This window comes from Pieris rapae, chromosome 11 (assembly GCF_905147795.1).
Source record: "Pieris rapae chromosome 11, ilPieRapa1.1, whole genome shotgun sequence".
In the NCBI taxonomy this organism is placed as follows: Eukaryota; Metazoa; Arthropoda; class Insecta; order Lepidoptera; family Pieridae; genus Pieris; species Pieris rapae.
The window spans coordinates 8,074,944-8,093,469 of record NC_059519.1 but is presented as its reverse complement, the minus strand read 5'-3'; the positions used below and the strand labels follow the sequence as shown (position 1 = coordinate 8,093,469).

At 32.4% G+C, this 18,526-nt stretch overlaps 1 protein-coding gene across 6 annotated transcripts in view; it reads left to right on the top strand.

Annotated features, from left to right (window-relative positions):
- Positions 1–5,227: 5,227 nt before the first annotated feature.
- LOC110994312 overlaps positions 5,228–18,526 on the top strand; it is a 75,544-nt gene continuing 62,245 nt past the window's right edge. For all 6 annotated transcript variants that reach the window (XR_006750494.1, XR_006750495.1, XM_045630048.1 and 3 more), the window contains exon 1: positions 5,228–5,361. Coding sequence is in view for 4 of the 6 variants with exons in the window: in XM_045630048.1 (XP_045486004.1) it covers positions 5,360–5,361 (2 nt within the window). In the remaining 2 variants the exon portion in view is untranslated. The remainder of the gene's footprint in view (positions 5,362–18,526) is intronic.

Sequence of the window (18,526 nt, the reverse complement as noted above, 5' to 3'; positions counted from 1 at the left end):
TGTACTTCGAAATTTGTGACACCGTACGGATATAAAAAAATTGGGGTTTGGAAAGTATTAATAGTCCCTGTATCGTTGTCTAAGCCTGTAATAGTCCAGATCAATAATATAAAGTAACTCTACACATATAACACTACAAAAAGACGGAGATAAAGGTTCATAAGAGATAAGGGCTCCTTGGCTTATGCCCGTGAGCATAAGCCAAGTACCAAGAGCCTGAAGTAAGAAAAAATAATAACTAGTAACGGAAAATCCTAGTAGGATTTTATTGATGTAATTTTTCTTTTGGCGCGTTACTGTAAAATGATGAATGTATATTATTACAATTATTCCGTGCTATATGTTTCATACAGATTCTTGAGAAAAGGTAGTATTAGTATCATAACTAATCAAACAATTCTTGTAAGACATAAAGTATTAGTGACTGCGTGAGTGTGTGAATGGTTGTGTGTGCGTATGTATTTGAGAGCGCTGTCAGTGTTAATTTTTAGAACTTCAAAGTGATGCCAAAATACGTAGTATGGCCTCTGTAGATTCTGAATCGTAATTTTTGAAGTTATTAACTAATTGGCGCGTTAGAGAAAAATGATGGGAGTAAATTTTTAAGATGCGCGCGCACACCTTCAAAAAAACCGATACCCTGAAGTTAGGTATTATCAATATTTTAGGATTTTTTGAAGTTATATCTCTTTGGGCGCGTGAAAAATGATGAGAGGAAAAATGAAGACACTAACAATAGAAAACAGAACGTAGAATAAGGCGAAAGATACAATTTTTGAAAAGAACATAACTTCGAACTCGAGTAAATAAGTACACATACGTTGTCTTATTGAAATGTATCACTGTTATCAATGTTAAAATTCTCTCATTTTACGACAGTTGAAGGCAACAAAATAAGTAAAAATAAATTCCTATTTTCAGAACAATGACCTACAAACGATAAACAATGTCATTTCATTCCAAGTAACATATTAAGCGGTAATATGTTGTGATAGTGATCAAGATGGGTCCTAATTTTATATAAAGCAGTGTCCGGTAATATTCTTGGCTGTATTTTTTATTACTTAAAACATCATATAAATGACTTCTGCAATGCGTTGGCAAGGCTTTAAGATTACGACGACCTCCACATGTTTACGCAGAGTTTATTAACATAAATTATTTAGACGTTGGATTTTAGGCTTCTTCTTAAAGACCAAGTTAAAAGATGGCGTTAATTTAGTGATATACGAACTGTAAACGTTACCATATGGTAATTCAAAAATACTGCTGCGATAGTTTTATCAAGTCGTCCTGAACTCTGAGTTTAGTTAGTTTTTCTAATTAATTTGCTATATTTCTTTTAAATATTGTAGAATTGTTTGATAATTTGCTTTTTTTTAAAAAGAGTACCGAGAGTTTTTTACGCCGGCTTTTTCTCTCGGCCAACACCCTCTGTCTTCTTTGCCGATGAGTAGGGATGCCAACAGGCTCGAATTTAATGACGTGGAATAAGTGATACCATTATGATCCTACGTTCAAAAATAAACGTATTTTATTTTATTTTAGAAACCTTCCCCCTCACATTTTTCTAACATCAATAATATATAATAATCACACAATAATTTTTGAAGTGAAACTTTTTATGCGCATGAGGGTAATTTTTTACGGATGAAATATTAGCGTTATGAAGAAAAGAGAGAGAGCGAAAGAAAGCAAATATCCATGGAGCAAGAGTCCGTAGGTAGGTAGGTTTCGTCGAAAGAGAAAAGAGATAGCGAATGTTGCATCACGCACAGTGCCACGGAGCGAGAGGTGGAAGTCAGCTATAGTGACAAAGATTAAGAGAGAGTAAGGGATATCGAGAAAATAAACGATATTGCTTAATGCATTCGTGAAGTAATTACCTATTAGAACATTGGATAGCAATTCTCTCATAACGTCTTGTGCAGTAAACGCAGATTTTTTTATTTATATTATCATTAGCACGTAAACAGTGTGAATATAGATATACAAGTACTGGGAATAATCATTTATTGGGGCTATTACCTTAGTTATAATTAATTTACAAAGGAGTTTCACTTCTGACAAGTATACATTGTGCGCACGCTCTTTTTTGTATAATTACAACAACTCATATTCAAAATTCCACCTGTATCACCTCGAAGTCGTGAGTGCGTTAAAAACTGGGCGTTCTTAAGGCACTTTCTAGAACCAGCTGCCCAATGAAGTATTTCCGAACCAATTCGACCAAGGATCCTTCAAGCAAAAAGCGTACCTATTTTTAAAAGGCCGACAACGCACTCGCGAGCCCTCTGGCATTGAGAGTGTCCATGAGCCAAGATCTGATGAGCCTCCTGCCGTTTGCCTCCTGTATCTTCTAGCAGATTCAGCATTTAAATGAAATTTAGAATCGTCTACCCGCTCTATACTCTATACATTATATACATCTTTTTCGTTATGTATATAAAACGAAGAACATTAAATAAAATCCTTGACCCATTTCCCCAATTGTCTAAAGTAAAAAGTTAATTATACCAAATCCATTTGAAGTCACTAATAATTTAATAATGGTTTTTCGTTACCATAAATAGCGAATCTAATCATTTCCTAAAGCTCATCGATGTTTTCCGCAATTTTCTTTATTACTCGACGAGAAAAATTGAATTCTGCCTTATCGTGAAGTGGATAGAGTTGAATTAAATACTTATTATGGTTCGTACTAAGAATTTGATGTGGATTTAATATAAAAATGTTAATTAACTCTATGTAAGCCAGCTGTGGAATCTACTTCCATTTGATAAACCTCAAATCAAATGTTTTAAAATGATAAAGAGGAAAAAGTTTGTGAGGTTGTAGGGGAACCAATTTTTCGTTTACACATACAAATCCGCGTTATTTCATAGTCATATTTATTAGTACCTGAAAAATCTAAATAATCTTTTCGTAAAACCCAAACCGAATAACGTATCTTGACCATCAACGTCATAACGTTTTTGACCATCTGACATCATAATCCAAACATTGATAAAAGTGTGCCAATAACCAATCGATGTATTGTAATAGCTATCTGTCGATACAAGCTATCAATGGTACGTCGGATCGGTGTATGTGGATAGACTTTTGTATTAAAATGACAGTTCAACTGTGCCAATATCCTATCTTAAGATTTTACTTACACCAATATTTAAAATAATTCAAAAGCTATTTATTTTATTTAAATATATTTGTAGAGTTTTATCTACTTGATTTGTTTTACATTGATTATCAAATATGAGTGTAAAGAGCGAAGAGATTGCATTCCATCCGTCGCCAAAAATGCATTGTCTTTGTACGGTTTGGTTATTGGGATGCAGATAGGAGATCGATCGACTGTCATCGTCTGACAATCCACAATCTTACCACGTGGTTGCCTGGAAGAGCAACCTGGAAGAGGCTCTCCTTTTCATTTAACCATGTTCAATTTTTATATTGCAATAGAATAAATAAATAAAAATATAAATCTTATATTAATTATTGGGTTCAGGCGTAAGTCTACTCTGTTGATAAATTGGTGTTTCCTTTGGCGTTGCCTAGAGATGTGGAGTCACTCTGCATCTTCTACCGCATTTACCATAGAGAGTGTTCAGAGGAGTTGTTCGGATTAATACCTGCAGCTGAGTTCCATCACCGGACGTCGGGGCAGAATACAAAATTCCACCCGTATCACCTTGTATTCCGCCGTTCCACAACTGAGCGTTTTTCAAGGCAGTTGTTGCCGCGCACCACCACTTTGTGGAACCGGCTGCCCACTGTAGTATTTCCGAACCAATTTGTCTTAGGGTCTTTCAAGAAAAGAGCTCACCAATTCTTAAAAGGCCGGCAACGCACTTGCAACGCACGGCAAACATCAGGTGAGCCTCCTGCCCGTTTGTCCCCTGTTCTATAAAAAAAAAAACTGTCTTAAGGCTTCATATTCCTTTGAGCCCTCGCTTATATATTAAAAATATACTATTGCTAGATAGATCTTGAATAAACAACAACAACAATTTCTATTTCGTATCAAAACATGTTCTTGTTTTGGCATTTTTTATTTTGTACGTAACTTCCTCGATTTGATAATCCTTTTATATTTCTGACGTTTATAAAGGATTCTAAGAATAATGTAATACATTTGAAGGGAAATGGAGCAGTGCGGTGTCCGCGATAATAGCATTAAGCTGTCGCAAAGAAAATTGCGTCCCTGCATTTATAGCGGCGGAGCTGGAAAATGATATATGGAAAACTTAATAACACTATAACATTTACACGATGTAATAGTATGAATACCTTATTAAAAAAACATGAAAAGTTCATATAGATATATTTATCGGTATAAATATTACAGTTACTATTTCCTCTTCTTTTCATTATTTTATTAATATGTATAAATCACTTGAGGTACGGAGAAAGCAATTGACAATGTACTTTTGTAGGTAGAACCGTCCAATCCAGTGGGGACGGCCCTGCCATTTTTGGCTGTGTACCGGAACCTATAATACTTAGGTCCCGAAAGCGAGACTTGCTGCTTCAGTAGAGCTCACAAAGCACCGCTAGCAATTACAAAATATTGGGAGGCTTTGGTGGTTTCGTCGGCAATCGCACATCGGAAAGAAAAAGATACATAATATATCACTTCAAGGTAAGAGAATGTAGAAGTAGGATTAGTATTATTGTTATAGCTGTAAAGAAATCAACTATTGAACTGTTAAATCTAATTGATAGTTAAATCTAACAAGATTTGCATTATTTATAATAAGTTATAAATAGGATTAGGGTTTTTTGTTTTGTTTATACAGTCAAAATCTGTTATAATGACGTCGACGTCACATTGGGTCGTAAAAACCGGTAATCGTAACAGCCGATGACGTTGTTATATAGTACCTAACAATAACAATAGAATTCGTTTAGTCAATAAACCGGTATGTTTTTCTAAACGATGTCGTAAACAGTTTTGACTGTATTATGTTACAGGAGAAGACAGTTGTCTATTGTATAAGTATTAAGTTATTGTAAAAATAGGAAAGAAATAAAAAAATAATGTTTTGAAAGTGGCACTAAGATTATGGTTACACAGAAATCTAAGTTTAATCATTTATCTCATATCCCAATTATCCTCTCAACATACACAGAACTAGACAGTAGAAGAACGTTGTGGGGAATGCAAGTACAGATTATTCCTTAGAAAAGATCATTGTCAATTGTGCAGTCTGCACTGTACTTTATTTAGTACCGCGGCAATCGCCGTCGTTAAAGGTTGTGCGTAATGTTATTTTCTCTCGCGTGAAATTACGATGTTTTGTGTAATATTAAGTGATCAGTGATTTATGATAGAGCCTAAATTTTAGAAGAAAATTGTAAAATGTAAGTCCATAATAGATAATAACAGTTAATCTTAGGATGAAAAACACTTATTTATTAATTATTTCATTACAATGGGTTTAGGTTTTAGTATGTAATAAACCTAATATAGGTAGATTGCTTGATGTTAACTTTTATTATATTGTAAACTATTAACGTTTACTATTTCTTTCGATACAACAACAAATTTTGGAATATATCTGTTGTTTGCGGTTAAGAATTTACCTACAAATTATTATGCACGTTTCACGACCGCGATAAGCGATCTTCGCTACAATGCAATGAATACGAAAATATTTTTATTATCCTTAGAACATAGGTCAATATATATATATATATATATTGTGAAATGTAGTATATTGTTTCCTACTTGATTACCTACGTGATAGATTACTCCTCTTATCCTCCTATCAAATTCCTTCTTACCAAAACATCCTACAGTGTATAACCCACCGTACAGTTAACTATGTAATTCGCATATGATATTACAAAAAAAAATTAGCAGATATCACTAGAACTACTTACTCTCTTGAAGATCTTTTTCATAGTTGAAAGCTATACATTTATGATTGCTATTTATTTAAGATTTCCGTTTCTAATATAAAACACGCTTATCTCAATCCATTCTAGAACATTGCCATCGCTTTTACTTCGATCAAAACTTCGTGATTGTTAGAGTCATAAAGCAACTTCTACCATGACTTATTACTGTGATTTATTATTACTTTAAATGTATTGAGTATAAGTATAATTTACAATACACGGTATATATGTCTTACAGTCATAATAAAAATGGGTTTTGTTGTTTTTAGTTGTCAATTTAATAATCCATTCATCGGTAGTCCTGTCAATCAAGTTTAAGGGTAAGGTTCGAGGCGAAACTTAGCGCTAAGTTAGGTGCTAGGACCCAAACGCAATAATTGTTCCACAGTCTAAGATTGAAAACAATCTAAGATCAGACCGTGACAGTCGATCGATCTCCTGAAGGACTCATTTTCCCCTAGACTTAAATTTAATTATTTCCTTTAGACTTAAATTTTTGTCCGTTTTGAATAATCCGTTGATCGATCTCCTATCTGCATCCCAATAACCAAACCATACGAAGACAATCCAGTTTTGGCGACGGATAGAATGCAATCTCTTCGCTCTTTACACTCATATTTGATAATCAATATAAGCCAAATAAAGTACATTAAACCGTGCAAATATTATTAAAATGAACATGCCTATGTTTAAAACATATCAAATAGCGTTTTATTATTTTAAAAATTCGTGTAAGTTAAAATCTTAATGTAGGATATTGGCACAGTTGAACTGTCATTTTCATACAAAGGTCTATCCACATACACTGATAAATGGATTGTGATAGGTTATTGCATTTGGTCGTATGCGAGCTTGTTGGTATTATTAGTATTACCCTTATGTTTTGAGACAATACAGCTGAAGAGACGGCGTTACATATCCTGACCGACTGTCCAATGTAATATATACATATAATAGGTATATATGTAATAGGTAGTAGTGCTTAATCATCCAGATCACCAATACCATTTACTGAAGTTGTACATATACGTAAGTTATTTAATGCCCGACAACATAGTCGGTGAATTTGCCAGAAAATATATATAAAAAAAAAGACGGGTATCGTGCTATGAATATTATTTATTTCTTTAAATTATTTGATCTAATTGACTGAAGTATTTTCGACCGAATTCGACTTAGGGTCCTTCACGAACGTACCAATTCTTAATAGGCTGGCAACGCACTCCCGAGCCCTCTAGCATTGAGAGTGTCCATGGGCGGCGGGATCACTTAACAGGGGCAATGTTCTATAAAAACAAGTCCGGCTGAAAGTAATATTATTTTTGCGCGCACTTGAATGAAACACATTTAGAATTTTATGAGAAATCTCACGTTTTACACAAATCGCGTCATTTATATCGCGAGCGAAACATCCGAACTTCGATTTCACAATTTTGTAAAATTTTGAAAGCAAATACGTGTAAACGACAAACAAAATCGTTCGTTATCTTTGTCACCATATAATTACTACCTTCGAAACGTTTTAATATCACTTGTGTACATTCCAAGCCCATTTCAAATGCGTAATAAAACCTATGGACTTATCTATAAGATTGTTAAGATAAATTATGGCAAAACGCCAATATTTACAACGTAAAACACTACAATTGATCGACTACAATGTTGCATGAGACAATTATTCACATGTAACAGTCATTATGTTGGAATTCTACCTATAAACAACAAAACAATGATCAATTTAATTGCAAATGCATTTTTTACTACACGTTATTAGATAAAAATAAACACAACTACAGTTACATCTGTTTATATACGATAAGAAACTCTAGTGGTAAGTGTTAGTTTCTACAGAAAGATCGTATATTTAAAACCCAACTGAACCAATAGCCCTTTTTTTGCTATAATATTAATAATTAACACTTTCTTACAAGAAAGTGTAGTTACGAAACTCGGTATTTTGCAAAAGACAGATAGATACAAGGGCCTCATGAAACATTGATTGGAAAAAGATATTATAGGGTACATTATTTTTCAATAAACATATATCTATATATGTCTTCCATTAAAATGATTCAAGATATATTTTTATTAAAAACTTTATACTTCAGTAAACTAAACCGCAATTACTAATTGTGGTTTGTTCGTTTGTTTTTTTTATTTGTGACAATACACGCGACCAAGCCATACAAAAGTTGTTGTTTAGCCATACAAAATAATGAAATTGAAGTGTATAATTGAAAATATATTTACATATTTTAGAAAAAAATCTATATATTGATAAGAAATTATATAAAAAAGGTTTCGTATTTCATGTAAAACTAAGCTTGTAAACAGGAAAAAAACATATGTTATTCGCGATCAATTGTGACACATTACCTATACCACTATAGAACAAAGTAAATTCGTTTTAAAGTTCAAACTCTTTTATGGCCCACAATCATAAATGTACATACTTATTTATAATATTATTAACGCTTTTAAATTTCATAAAATCGAGATAAATATCAACTCTTCAACGCGGAATTAACTCTGTGGCCATAGGTCAGAATAATAAATGCAATTTTATTACTGTACAGGACAATCTATTTAATTATTTAAAAAACATGTAGGGCACTATTAAAATATAAAACACTCAATAAGTTATACTGAGTAAAAAAGTACTTATCGTTGTCTGATCTATGACCACACACCTCAAAAATCTAAAACCCAAATGTAATATGGAAAACATATTATCTTTCATTGATTAAGAAACCTGCACTGTTTAATTAATATTTTAATTCTGACGATATAAAATATGTACAAAAGACAATGTACTAAATAAAATGCGAATTCCCATTTGGTGTCGAGACCCTTGGTCCGTGGGGTCCTAACGCTATAAGGCTTTTTAGGGAAATATCAAAAAGGTTAGTCAACATCACAGGAGAACGAAGAGCTACCTCGCACAAAGAATTAGTCTAGCTATTCAAAGGGGGAACGCCCCAGTACTGATCGGAACCTTGCCTAAAGGGACTCCTTTTAATAATATATTTTAGTTATTACATTTTAATGTTAGTTATTACATTAGATGGCATTGCTGGTATTTCATTTATCACTTTTTGGGTGTCAGGGATTTTTAGTCTTAACTCAGCGATAAGAAAAATGTATATATACGTTTTTGACCTGGAAGGAATTTGAAACTCAAATTTGGGAGTACTGGTCACCTCACTCATGACTACTGCTGATAGAGGAAAATTCGTTGTTGAAAAATTAACTATTAATTACTTAAAGATGCAATGTTCAACATGGTGTAATGGTTGTAGCTGCTTACAAACATTTTGTAAAACAAAAAACTTGGTGATGAAAAAGAGTGGCGAAGAGTTTATTGCCAGTTCTTCTCGTCCATTCAACGCCCTTGATTTGAGTATTGTCAGTAAAATTAAAAGTATGTATGTATTTCTTTATTGACGTTCATGAGTGTATATTGTGTTATTTAAATGAATAAATAAATGATTTTGAATTTGGAATTTTCCCTCTTTATCATTTTATAAAAATATTTTTGCACAATTCCAGTAACGCCAGTCTGACAAAGATAAGCTTACTCCTACAGGTTTATACATAATTGAATGTTAGTACATATTGAGGAGTTTTTCCTTGTCTCTCTACGAATACGGAGTTTATGGAGGTGCATAAACATGTAACGTTTTTACAAATGCAAATAATCATTCGATTACTCAGCTTGTTCAAGGGCCACTTGTAAATAATGAATCAGTGTTATCAGTGACTAGATTATCTTACGCGTTTTCGTTGGACGTTAACACTAACACATACTCAGATTGTGTTTATATATTAGAATAAAATACAAAATTGTAAACATTTAACTTTAATGACATTTGCAATGCAGCTAACACAAAAACCTACTGAATTATTTATAAAAAATGACGTAATGATACTATTGTCAACTCATTGTTAGAGGCAAAAACTTTGAGGAATTGTGCTATGAAATAAAAGGTACTTGGTAAACTCGTTTCATCTATCAATATTATCAAATTGTGAATCGGCAGACTCCATTGAAATGTTGACTAATCAAGATGAACATTCTTTCATTATCGTTGAAGACGTAGGTAGTCGAGCGTTCTATTCCAGGCTAATTAACACTTGCCCGCATGATGAAGGTAAACATTGTAAGGAAACCGGCCTTGTACCCAAAAATCGATGACATATATGTCAGTCACAGAAGGTTGATCACCTGATAAATTTTGTGCAATGTAAAACATAATGCATTTGTAGAATGCAAAGTAAGATAGCGCCAAATTTGCAAGTCACATTTATATTTTAATATTTAAAACAGACATTTAAGACAGAAGACAAAGATTTTCGATACTAAGGCGTGTAATGTGTCATCATCTCAAGTCGTTGATCTTAAATTTAATTCTGTATCTACCAGAGCGTAGTTAGGGTCGATTACCTTTGCAATGGCCTTCTAACTGCCTACACAGTGGAAGGAAATGTACACAGACCGTAAAGCAGGTGCTCGAACAACTATCTGTTAACTCTCTGTTAAGATAATCGATATTAAGTTGTGTTATAGATGCGTATAATTCATGTCATAGTTTAAAACAAATAACAGACTCAAAGTGCACTACTATAGAACTGCTGTGCCCTTCCATACTTCGCTGTGGCATTTGATTAAATGGCAATGTAATTGGAATATTGTTTCTCATGTGCCTGCGCCATTACAATTGCGGTTGTCAGCGAGTGTTTTCCTCGCTTCCGGCAGATGGCGCGGTCACTGGTACACAGCTGGTCGTTTAAACTGTTTTTCCGCGTCCGCGGATATGTGACTGATCCAAAATAAAAGAAATCCTTAATGTGGATTTTATATCAATTCAACTCGATCGGTGCAATCTTTTTGAGTTTTTGAATTAATTGTTTAACTATACTATAATATCTTTATAGGGACAGATCTTCATGATCTGAAGTTTTTGGAAGTCGAAAGTGGTTTACAGGTTAGAGATTTAATTGGTAGAAGTAAAGTCGGGTTTCTAAAATCGATTATAAATTAAAATCAGGGCGTAAACCTAATGAATTTTTATACAGATGTTATATGTGTAGAATAATATAATATCTAATGTGATTATTTTAAATATAATAATTAATTTAATTATCAATTACATAAATTAAAGTTATAATAACTTTATAAAATGATAACTATTCAAAACTATTTCTTAATTAAATCCCCAACTTACCAAGCTGAAAGCTTTTTTGTTGCTGGATGTACTTAAGTCGTTATTATAATGTACTATTTCTAGACTTAAGAATAACACTTAATATTTAAATATATTTTTTTGTTAACATTAATAAAAGAATATTATTCTATATTATAATCCGGCAAATCAGATAGCGTGTATTATAATGCGCATGATTTTAGGTTTTTCATCTTAAAAGTCGCCCACGGTTCGCCAACATTTCTACACAATCGTTAAATGGTTGGTAACATTAATTAATAATAAAAAAACACTAAGATAAATTTCAGTGAAAAGTACTATATGGAATACAGATTCCGGACTTCTTTGCATATTCAGCTGTTGCAGGGAATCCCAATATGAAACTTATCTCAAAATCCATAGAGGTTGCGACGGTGGAATCTTGAAAAAATTTTTTAAGTAATCTCGCTGTTGTCTTTGAAAGCTCGGCCCGTTTTTGGGCATCGTGCTGCCTGAAGAAAGGCATTCTGTACATTAAGCTGGTGCTCAATTTACTTATATTTTAAATTAACACTATTTTTTGAGAAACAACCTCGAATAAAAACTGCGAGAGTGTTAAAAATAAAAGACACTGACAGATTGAAGCCCAATAAATAACCAGGTAATAAACCGCACCCTCAATCACTTCGTTAATTCAATAAATTATTCGAAACATGAAATGAAACCATATCAATTTTATTAATGTATGAGATACGATCGTTCCGTAAAGTGAGAAATAACAGTTATCTATGGCTCCACAAACATTTGATGTTTTGCGCGTTTTACAGTTTGTATTATGTGGGATTACCGCTTTTAATAGTCATAGACAAGTTGTCTATGACTATTAAATATAGATGTAAATGAAGTAGATGATGACATCTGGGACATGATTTGTTGACATTCGATCTCGTTCACTGTTTTGAAGTACGTTTTTGTAAGTTTATTATAAACAATGTGTATAATATTATCTTTCTTAATGATATTATCGTAGGAAGTTGTTACAATGAAACTTAATGCTTGCCTTCATAGCAATTAATCTGCGTACGAAATAAAGTTTAAGATTTATACACTGTTATAATTGTGTTGTGGCGTATAATGTTTTGATTTGTATTTATTTTTTAAATTTTAACTTAATAAGAAATTTAAAGAAAAACACTTTTTTAACGGATTAAAGTTATGTATTATTGTAAACTTATAATTATTTAAACATAATTTTAAATAAGGAATGTTTGTAAATAAGGCTTAAGAATAATCTCTATAAATCTAAATATTATAAAACAATGCATGTTGTTGGTGATTACAATGATCACATCACTATAGCCCCGTTGATGTACTTTCAACCGACAAATAAGGATTTCTTAATAAATATTATGCTAAATAAAACGATTTTTTATTGAGAGTCTCGTCCTCAAACACATTTTGTTGTATTTAGGCCAGCGACTGTATGTAAGAAACACACGCTTATATACAAAATACACGCCGGTTTGGAAGTAAAGAAAACTTTTATTTCGACACTTCCAAACATTATATGCAAGGAATAACTATATTTATAAAACGTTAAAATGACTCACATAGTAACCAATTTAAAGCGAGTAATGGCAACAAAATCTTGATCATATCCGGCAAACTAATTTCTGCCGCATTTTTTGTGGCATTGTAATGTTATTGAACCTATGATGATTTAGATAACCAGCCATTGTGCCATAAATCGTTCTATTCACGAAGATGTGAAAATGTATATATATTTTATACATTAAAGAGTGGAAGTCAATAAAATCTGCTTATAAAATAGTTCTTTTTTAAATTCATAAGTAAGTTAATACAGGCCAAACTCAGAAACATTAAAAGTACTTTTATATTACAAAGTCGTTTAATTTGAAGAAGACGCCAATTCTTTGCTTAGTTAAATTAATAAAAAACTATGTGCTATCACACATGTTAAACATATTATTCAAACACTTATGAAAACGTGTAAGAACAAGGATATATGCCTGTTAAAATGACATGAGAACTTAAGAAGCCACAGTTCTAACCAGATACATGCAACTTCTTCAGAATCGAGGCCGCACTAGTGCAGCATTCAACTCGGATGTGACTTTTGTATAGAAGAAATTGTTTTAGTCCGTCAAGGGTCCGCGAAGATACAATGTTAATACATAGCAATTAGAAATATAACAAAGCAAAAGAGAATAATTATAGCGTATAATCTCTATATATGTATATAAAATTTTCGTGTCACAAAGTTTGTTCCCATACTCCTCCGAACGGCTCGACCGATTTTTATGAAATTCCCTATGCATACTCAGTAAGTTTAAGAATCGGCCACTATCCATGTTTCAAACACCTAAGTCATAAGGGGTGTCCATCACAGCAATTTATTTTTTATTCTTTAGATAAAAATAATTTGACGAATGTGTCGACGTAATTATCTATCGCCAGTCTTTTCCTGGAAATATTATGTAGTTTGTAAAACAGAGATATATTATAACCACTCTTTATTTATTTTTAAACATTCGGGTTAATTTTTATGAATATAGTTAAAATCTAAACTAAAACTATATTTATGATTGTCGCGATCAATTTAGCCAAACGAGTATTACTTACATTGTGTACAAAATAATTTTCACAACATCTTCGTGACTTTGTAACAAAAGGTTTACAAACATTCTGAAAAAAAAAGTTATTTACATCACTCAAGGAAGTCAAAAATGAGAAAACATTAATCGTAATTGTGCTTTACGACTTTGTCCCCGGGGCAAGAGACATATTTTATAAAAAGCCTCTTACTGAGAGATAATAGATTTTCTGCCCCGTTACCCATTTTTTATTCGTTAATAACACGCAAAAATACAATGCATACAATAATTATTTATATTAGTATAGAGAATGAATAGGTAAAGATGTTATTAAAATAATATTTAACTTGATTAATTATTTTTATATTATACGAATAAAATTATCTAAATAAAACACTTTGTATCTTTATTGGAAAACACTCTTTTACAAAGCAATCACTTAAACCCTTTAACAAGAAGGATTGAGAACAAATCGCTTTAGGGATGTGTTAAACGGGAGAAATGATCTCCTAACCTATCGGGGCGTAGTCACATTCGTGGTTTTTTCTCACATCATCATACACGTGATATATTAGTTATTGCATTCGTATAATAAGTTACAGAATTTTGAAGGAAACTTCTTTAGTCGCATGAGGGTAAAAAATTTACGAATTGTCACGAAGGTGCAGGTTTTGTCGAAGAAAGGGTGAGAGCGACTGAGACCGTTTGAGAATGAGTGAGAAAGGGAGATCGAGAAAATATTACTCGCTATTGGTTGATGTATTAGTTTAGTAGTTACATATTAGAACTTTAGATGTTTCATAACGTCTTGTGCAGTAAACGAAGATTTTTTATCTTAATATATATATTTATTGTGTGCGTGTGTATGTGACTGAACTCCTCCTAAACGACTGGACCGATTTAGACGAAATTTTTTGTGTGTGTTCAAGGGGATCTGGGAATGGTTTAGATTCACAATTTTGTCCGCTGGGCAATGTTTTTTTTAATTAATTTTCAATTTATTAGTTGTTGTTGATTTTGGAATGTTTTACATTGGATCCGACAGACGGCGCTACCATCGCAGTGTCAAATTTTAAATAATATTCTAATTTTAATTTTAGTCTGTCCCGAAATTTAAAAAAAGTTTTGTTATCATTGTGTTATATCGTGTGTTATGTGTGTGTGCTGGATCGTTAGATATTGTCATAACATTTGAATAATAATTTTCATCAAAATGGCTTATTAAAAATTGAAATTTTGAAATTAAAGACGTGTAGACAGGACAACGTCTGTCGGATCCGCTAGTTTATTTATATTTATTTTGATTCGCCGTATACAGTGTGAATATAGATATACAAAAACATGGAGTGATCGTATGCTGGTATATGATCATCTATTGGGACTTCTACCCGAGTAATAATTAATTTACGAAGTAGTTTCACTTCTGACATACTGATATAACTTTAAATTTTTGCAAGAAATTTTGTAACAACATACATTCACTTTTTTTTAATTTAATTTTGAAACTAAGCAACATTTAGCGTGCTACGTCTAAATCATCGTTATATATAATTATCCAATACCTCCTTGTTTGAAGTCGGTAACAAAGCACACTGTTTATTCAAACAATAACGCATGGAAAGAATAACATTTTCTGTAATTTATACAAAATCTATTTATAATCTAAGTAAGACAGCGCTGTCCTATTTGTAAACATTTCTAATATTCAAATGTTGACAACCCTACTTTTAAACGTAATAAATCCAAATTCGCTCGTCACTACGCCTCATTTGTCGTGAACGCGAAAGTAATTTTATGAGTCGCGTTATTGACCTGTAACAAAATTAATAGTCAACATTTATCATAAAATTCCTTAAACGATTTACGTTATTATAAAATTATTACGCTTGATTTATGAATGGTTCCAGCTGTCGATCGAGTTTGTATTGGAAAATATTCTTTAGAATTATTTACCTTTTAATACTGCCGGAGGTTTTACCGCCTCAAACGATTGATGTTATGGAAATACAATTAAAAATTCAAAAGAGTTTCAAAATTAGAAGCTGAAATGTTCTATTTTTAAAAACACTTGCTAATGGAGATTATATTCTAATTTAATATAGTTGTTTGTGTAGTAGGTATCGAATACAGTCATGGTAACATGTTCTCTCAGGAATTAGAATGTGAACTATCGCTTGCGTAGAATTACAGTAAAAAAAGATTTCGATGATTTATAGATATCAAAATACGTGGTTTTGCCTAAAAGAGGTGCTTCTTCGTTTGATATTTAGTCTATTGACAAATTTGATCTGTATTCAATGGTTTAAGTTAATAAATTACATTATTAATACAATTAAGTATTGTGTATATATATCTTATATGTAAAATTTATACTCAAACTAAATAAACATTAACCGAACACTTGACTCATAAATAAACGATACTTCCGAGCACACGATGCTACTATGACATCTAATGAAAGGCGTTGAAAAGCAAAATTATTTATGTATGGATTTCAGTGCATATTTTTAGCAAGTAGGTGAGAATTTTGTTGAAGACAAAATTTATTATATCTTGTAAAACGAGCTAAAAATAGAATTTAGTGACCCATATTTAAAGTTGGTCATGTCAGTCAAGGTCTAGAAAGTGTGACATCAGCAAAAATACGCCGATCAAAACACTTGACAATATTTATACAAAATAAATACTTTTATACTGAATTTAAATTATGAATTGTAAGTTTGTTCGCAACCACAAAACTACCTGAAATGAATCAGTGGCGCTACAACCTCTTTAGGTCTTGGCCTCAGATTTTTCAATCCTTTCCATGATCATTTTTAAATGTAATAAGCAAGTAGGTGATCAGCCTCCAGTGCCTGTTTCACGTCGTCCACTTTTTGGGTCTAAGACATGTCCTCACGATGTTTTCCTTCACCGTTCGAGCAAATGTTAAATGCGCACATAGAAAGAAAGTCCATTGGTGCACAGCCGGGGATCAAACCTACGACCTCAGGTATGAGAGTCGCACGCTGAAGCCACTAAGCCAACACTGCTCTTTTTCTTCTTTCTTCACAAAACTACCTAACCGATACAATACAGTAAATCATACAAGAATTTAACATTCATTTGCTAACTAGCAAACTGTGGAATCAATTCTAGGTGGGGGTCTTTCTTGGTTAATACGATCTAGAATTGTTTAATAAAAGAACAAACCTTAAAGCCTGGAAACCCGCGAAAGTGAGATTTCTTTTTTGAGCTTTAAAATTATTAATACTTAAAAGTATTAAGTAATTATACTATTATATTAAAAAAACTTAGCTACGATCATTAGAAGCACAGAAGTTATTTTGAAATTTCTTCATAACAATATTATATAGAACGAGTTTGTATATATGTATTATGAAAACACGTAATTCGGCCAAGATTACATCCTTCAGTGAAATACGCAAAGATACTATGTGTTTAAAATTATGTACGAAGTCGGGCTGCATTGTTAGTTATAAATATTGTAAGTAATGCTGAATTGAATCATTTAAATCGCGGTCAGTGAAATCTAGAACAGAACATTTGCTTTGTTTACGTATACAACAATATCACAAATACAGCCCGAAATTTGGAATCTGTGAGGTCTTTTATCTTTTATATTTACCATTGTTAACCTGTCCCAAAATTAATGCAAATTCGGAGACCATTCAGAATCTGCAATATTATTAGATGTACACATAAATACAAAAAAACTGTTAATGTGTTATAATGAGTAAACTCACTTGAATTTTAATAAAGATATTATATTTCAATAAAAGCAGAAGAAATTTATGCTAAGTGATAGAAACTCTAATGCCGGTGAGCTAGCGAATCGTTTCTAAGTATTTTTTATTATACTTTTTATCTGACACTAATAATAAAAAAAAATCTGTAATTACATACACAATTATAAAATAAAATAATTTATTTATTCACTTATATATTCTGTAAAAAGTTAACAGTTATTGTATTATTATGTGTCTAACTCTCTTAATTTTTAATAAAATATCATATTTCGATACAAATTATTTAAATTTAATAAAAGTTTTCATTATTGCGCCAGGGTTCAATTCATACGTATCAACAAAAACCTATGTGCATGATACGCCATGAATGGTCATTGGATGCGCCTCTCTGTTTTCCTTAATATTCAAATATTAATTAAGCATATGAAAAACTCCACTGACATTCAGCTAGGGTTCGTACAAGTTTATCCGTATCATCTTGACGTCCGTCGTTCCATAATTCTTAAGGCAATCTCTGCTACGCACCACCACGATGTGGAACCAGCTGCCGAATGAAGTATTTCCGAACCAATTCGACTTAGGGCCCTTCAAGCAAGGAGCGTACCGATTCTTAAAAGACCGGCAGCGCGCTTGCGATCCTTCTGGCAGTGCAAGTGTCCATGGGCTGTATCACTTAACATCAGGTGAGCATCCTGCTCGTCTGCCTCCTATAACATGAAAAAGTGCCTAACCAACACTGCTCAATATAAAAGGACATTGCGTAAATGGGCTATTTAACTCGAGAGCGCAAATAGTTGAGACAGGAGGATAAGCAGAGCAATAAGCGTATGAGATATGGCCCATTATCCTTTAGCTAGGCAGTTATTTGGACTGGAGTATCCAGAAATAACGCTTCGGGGACTTTTATTTATTGCCCAATTTGTTTTAACGTTTTTTCTAAGGCCACAAGGCGGCCCTTTATATGTGACAGTTTCGCAACGACCTTTGATTGGATTGTTAAAAGAAAATTAATTAATATTCCTATTTTTTAATGCAACAGGAGAATATAATGCTAAGTGTAATAAACTCTAATGCCATA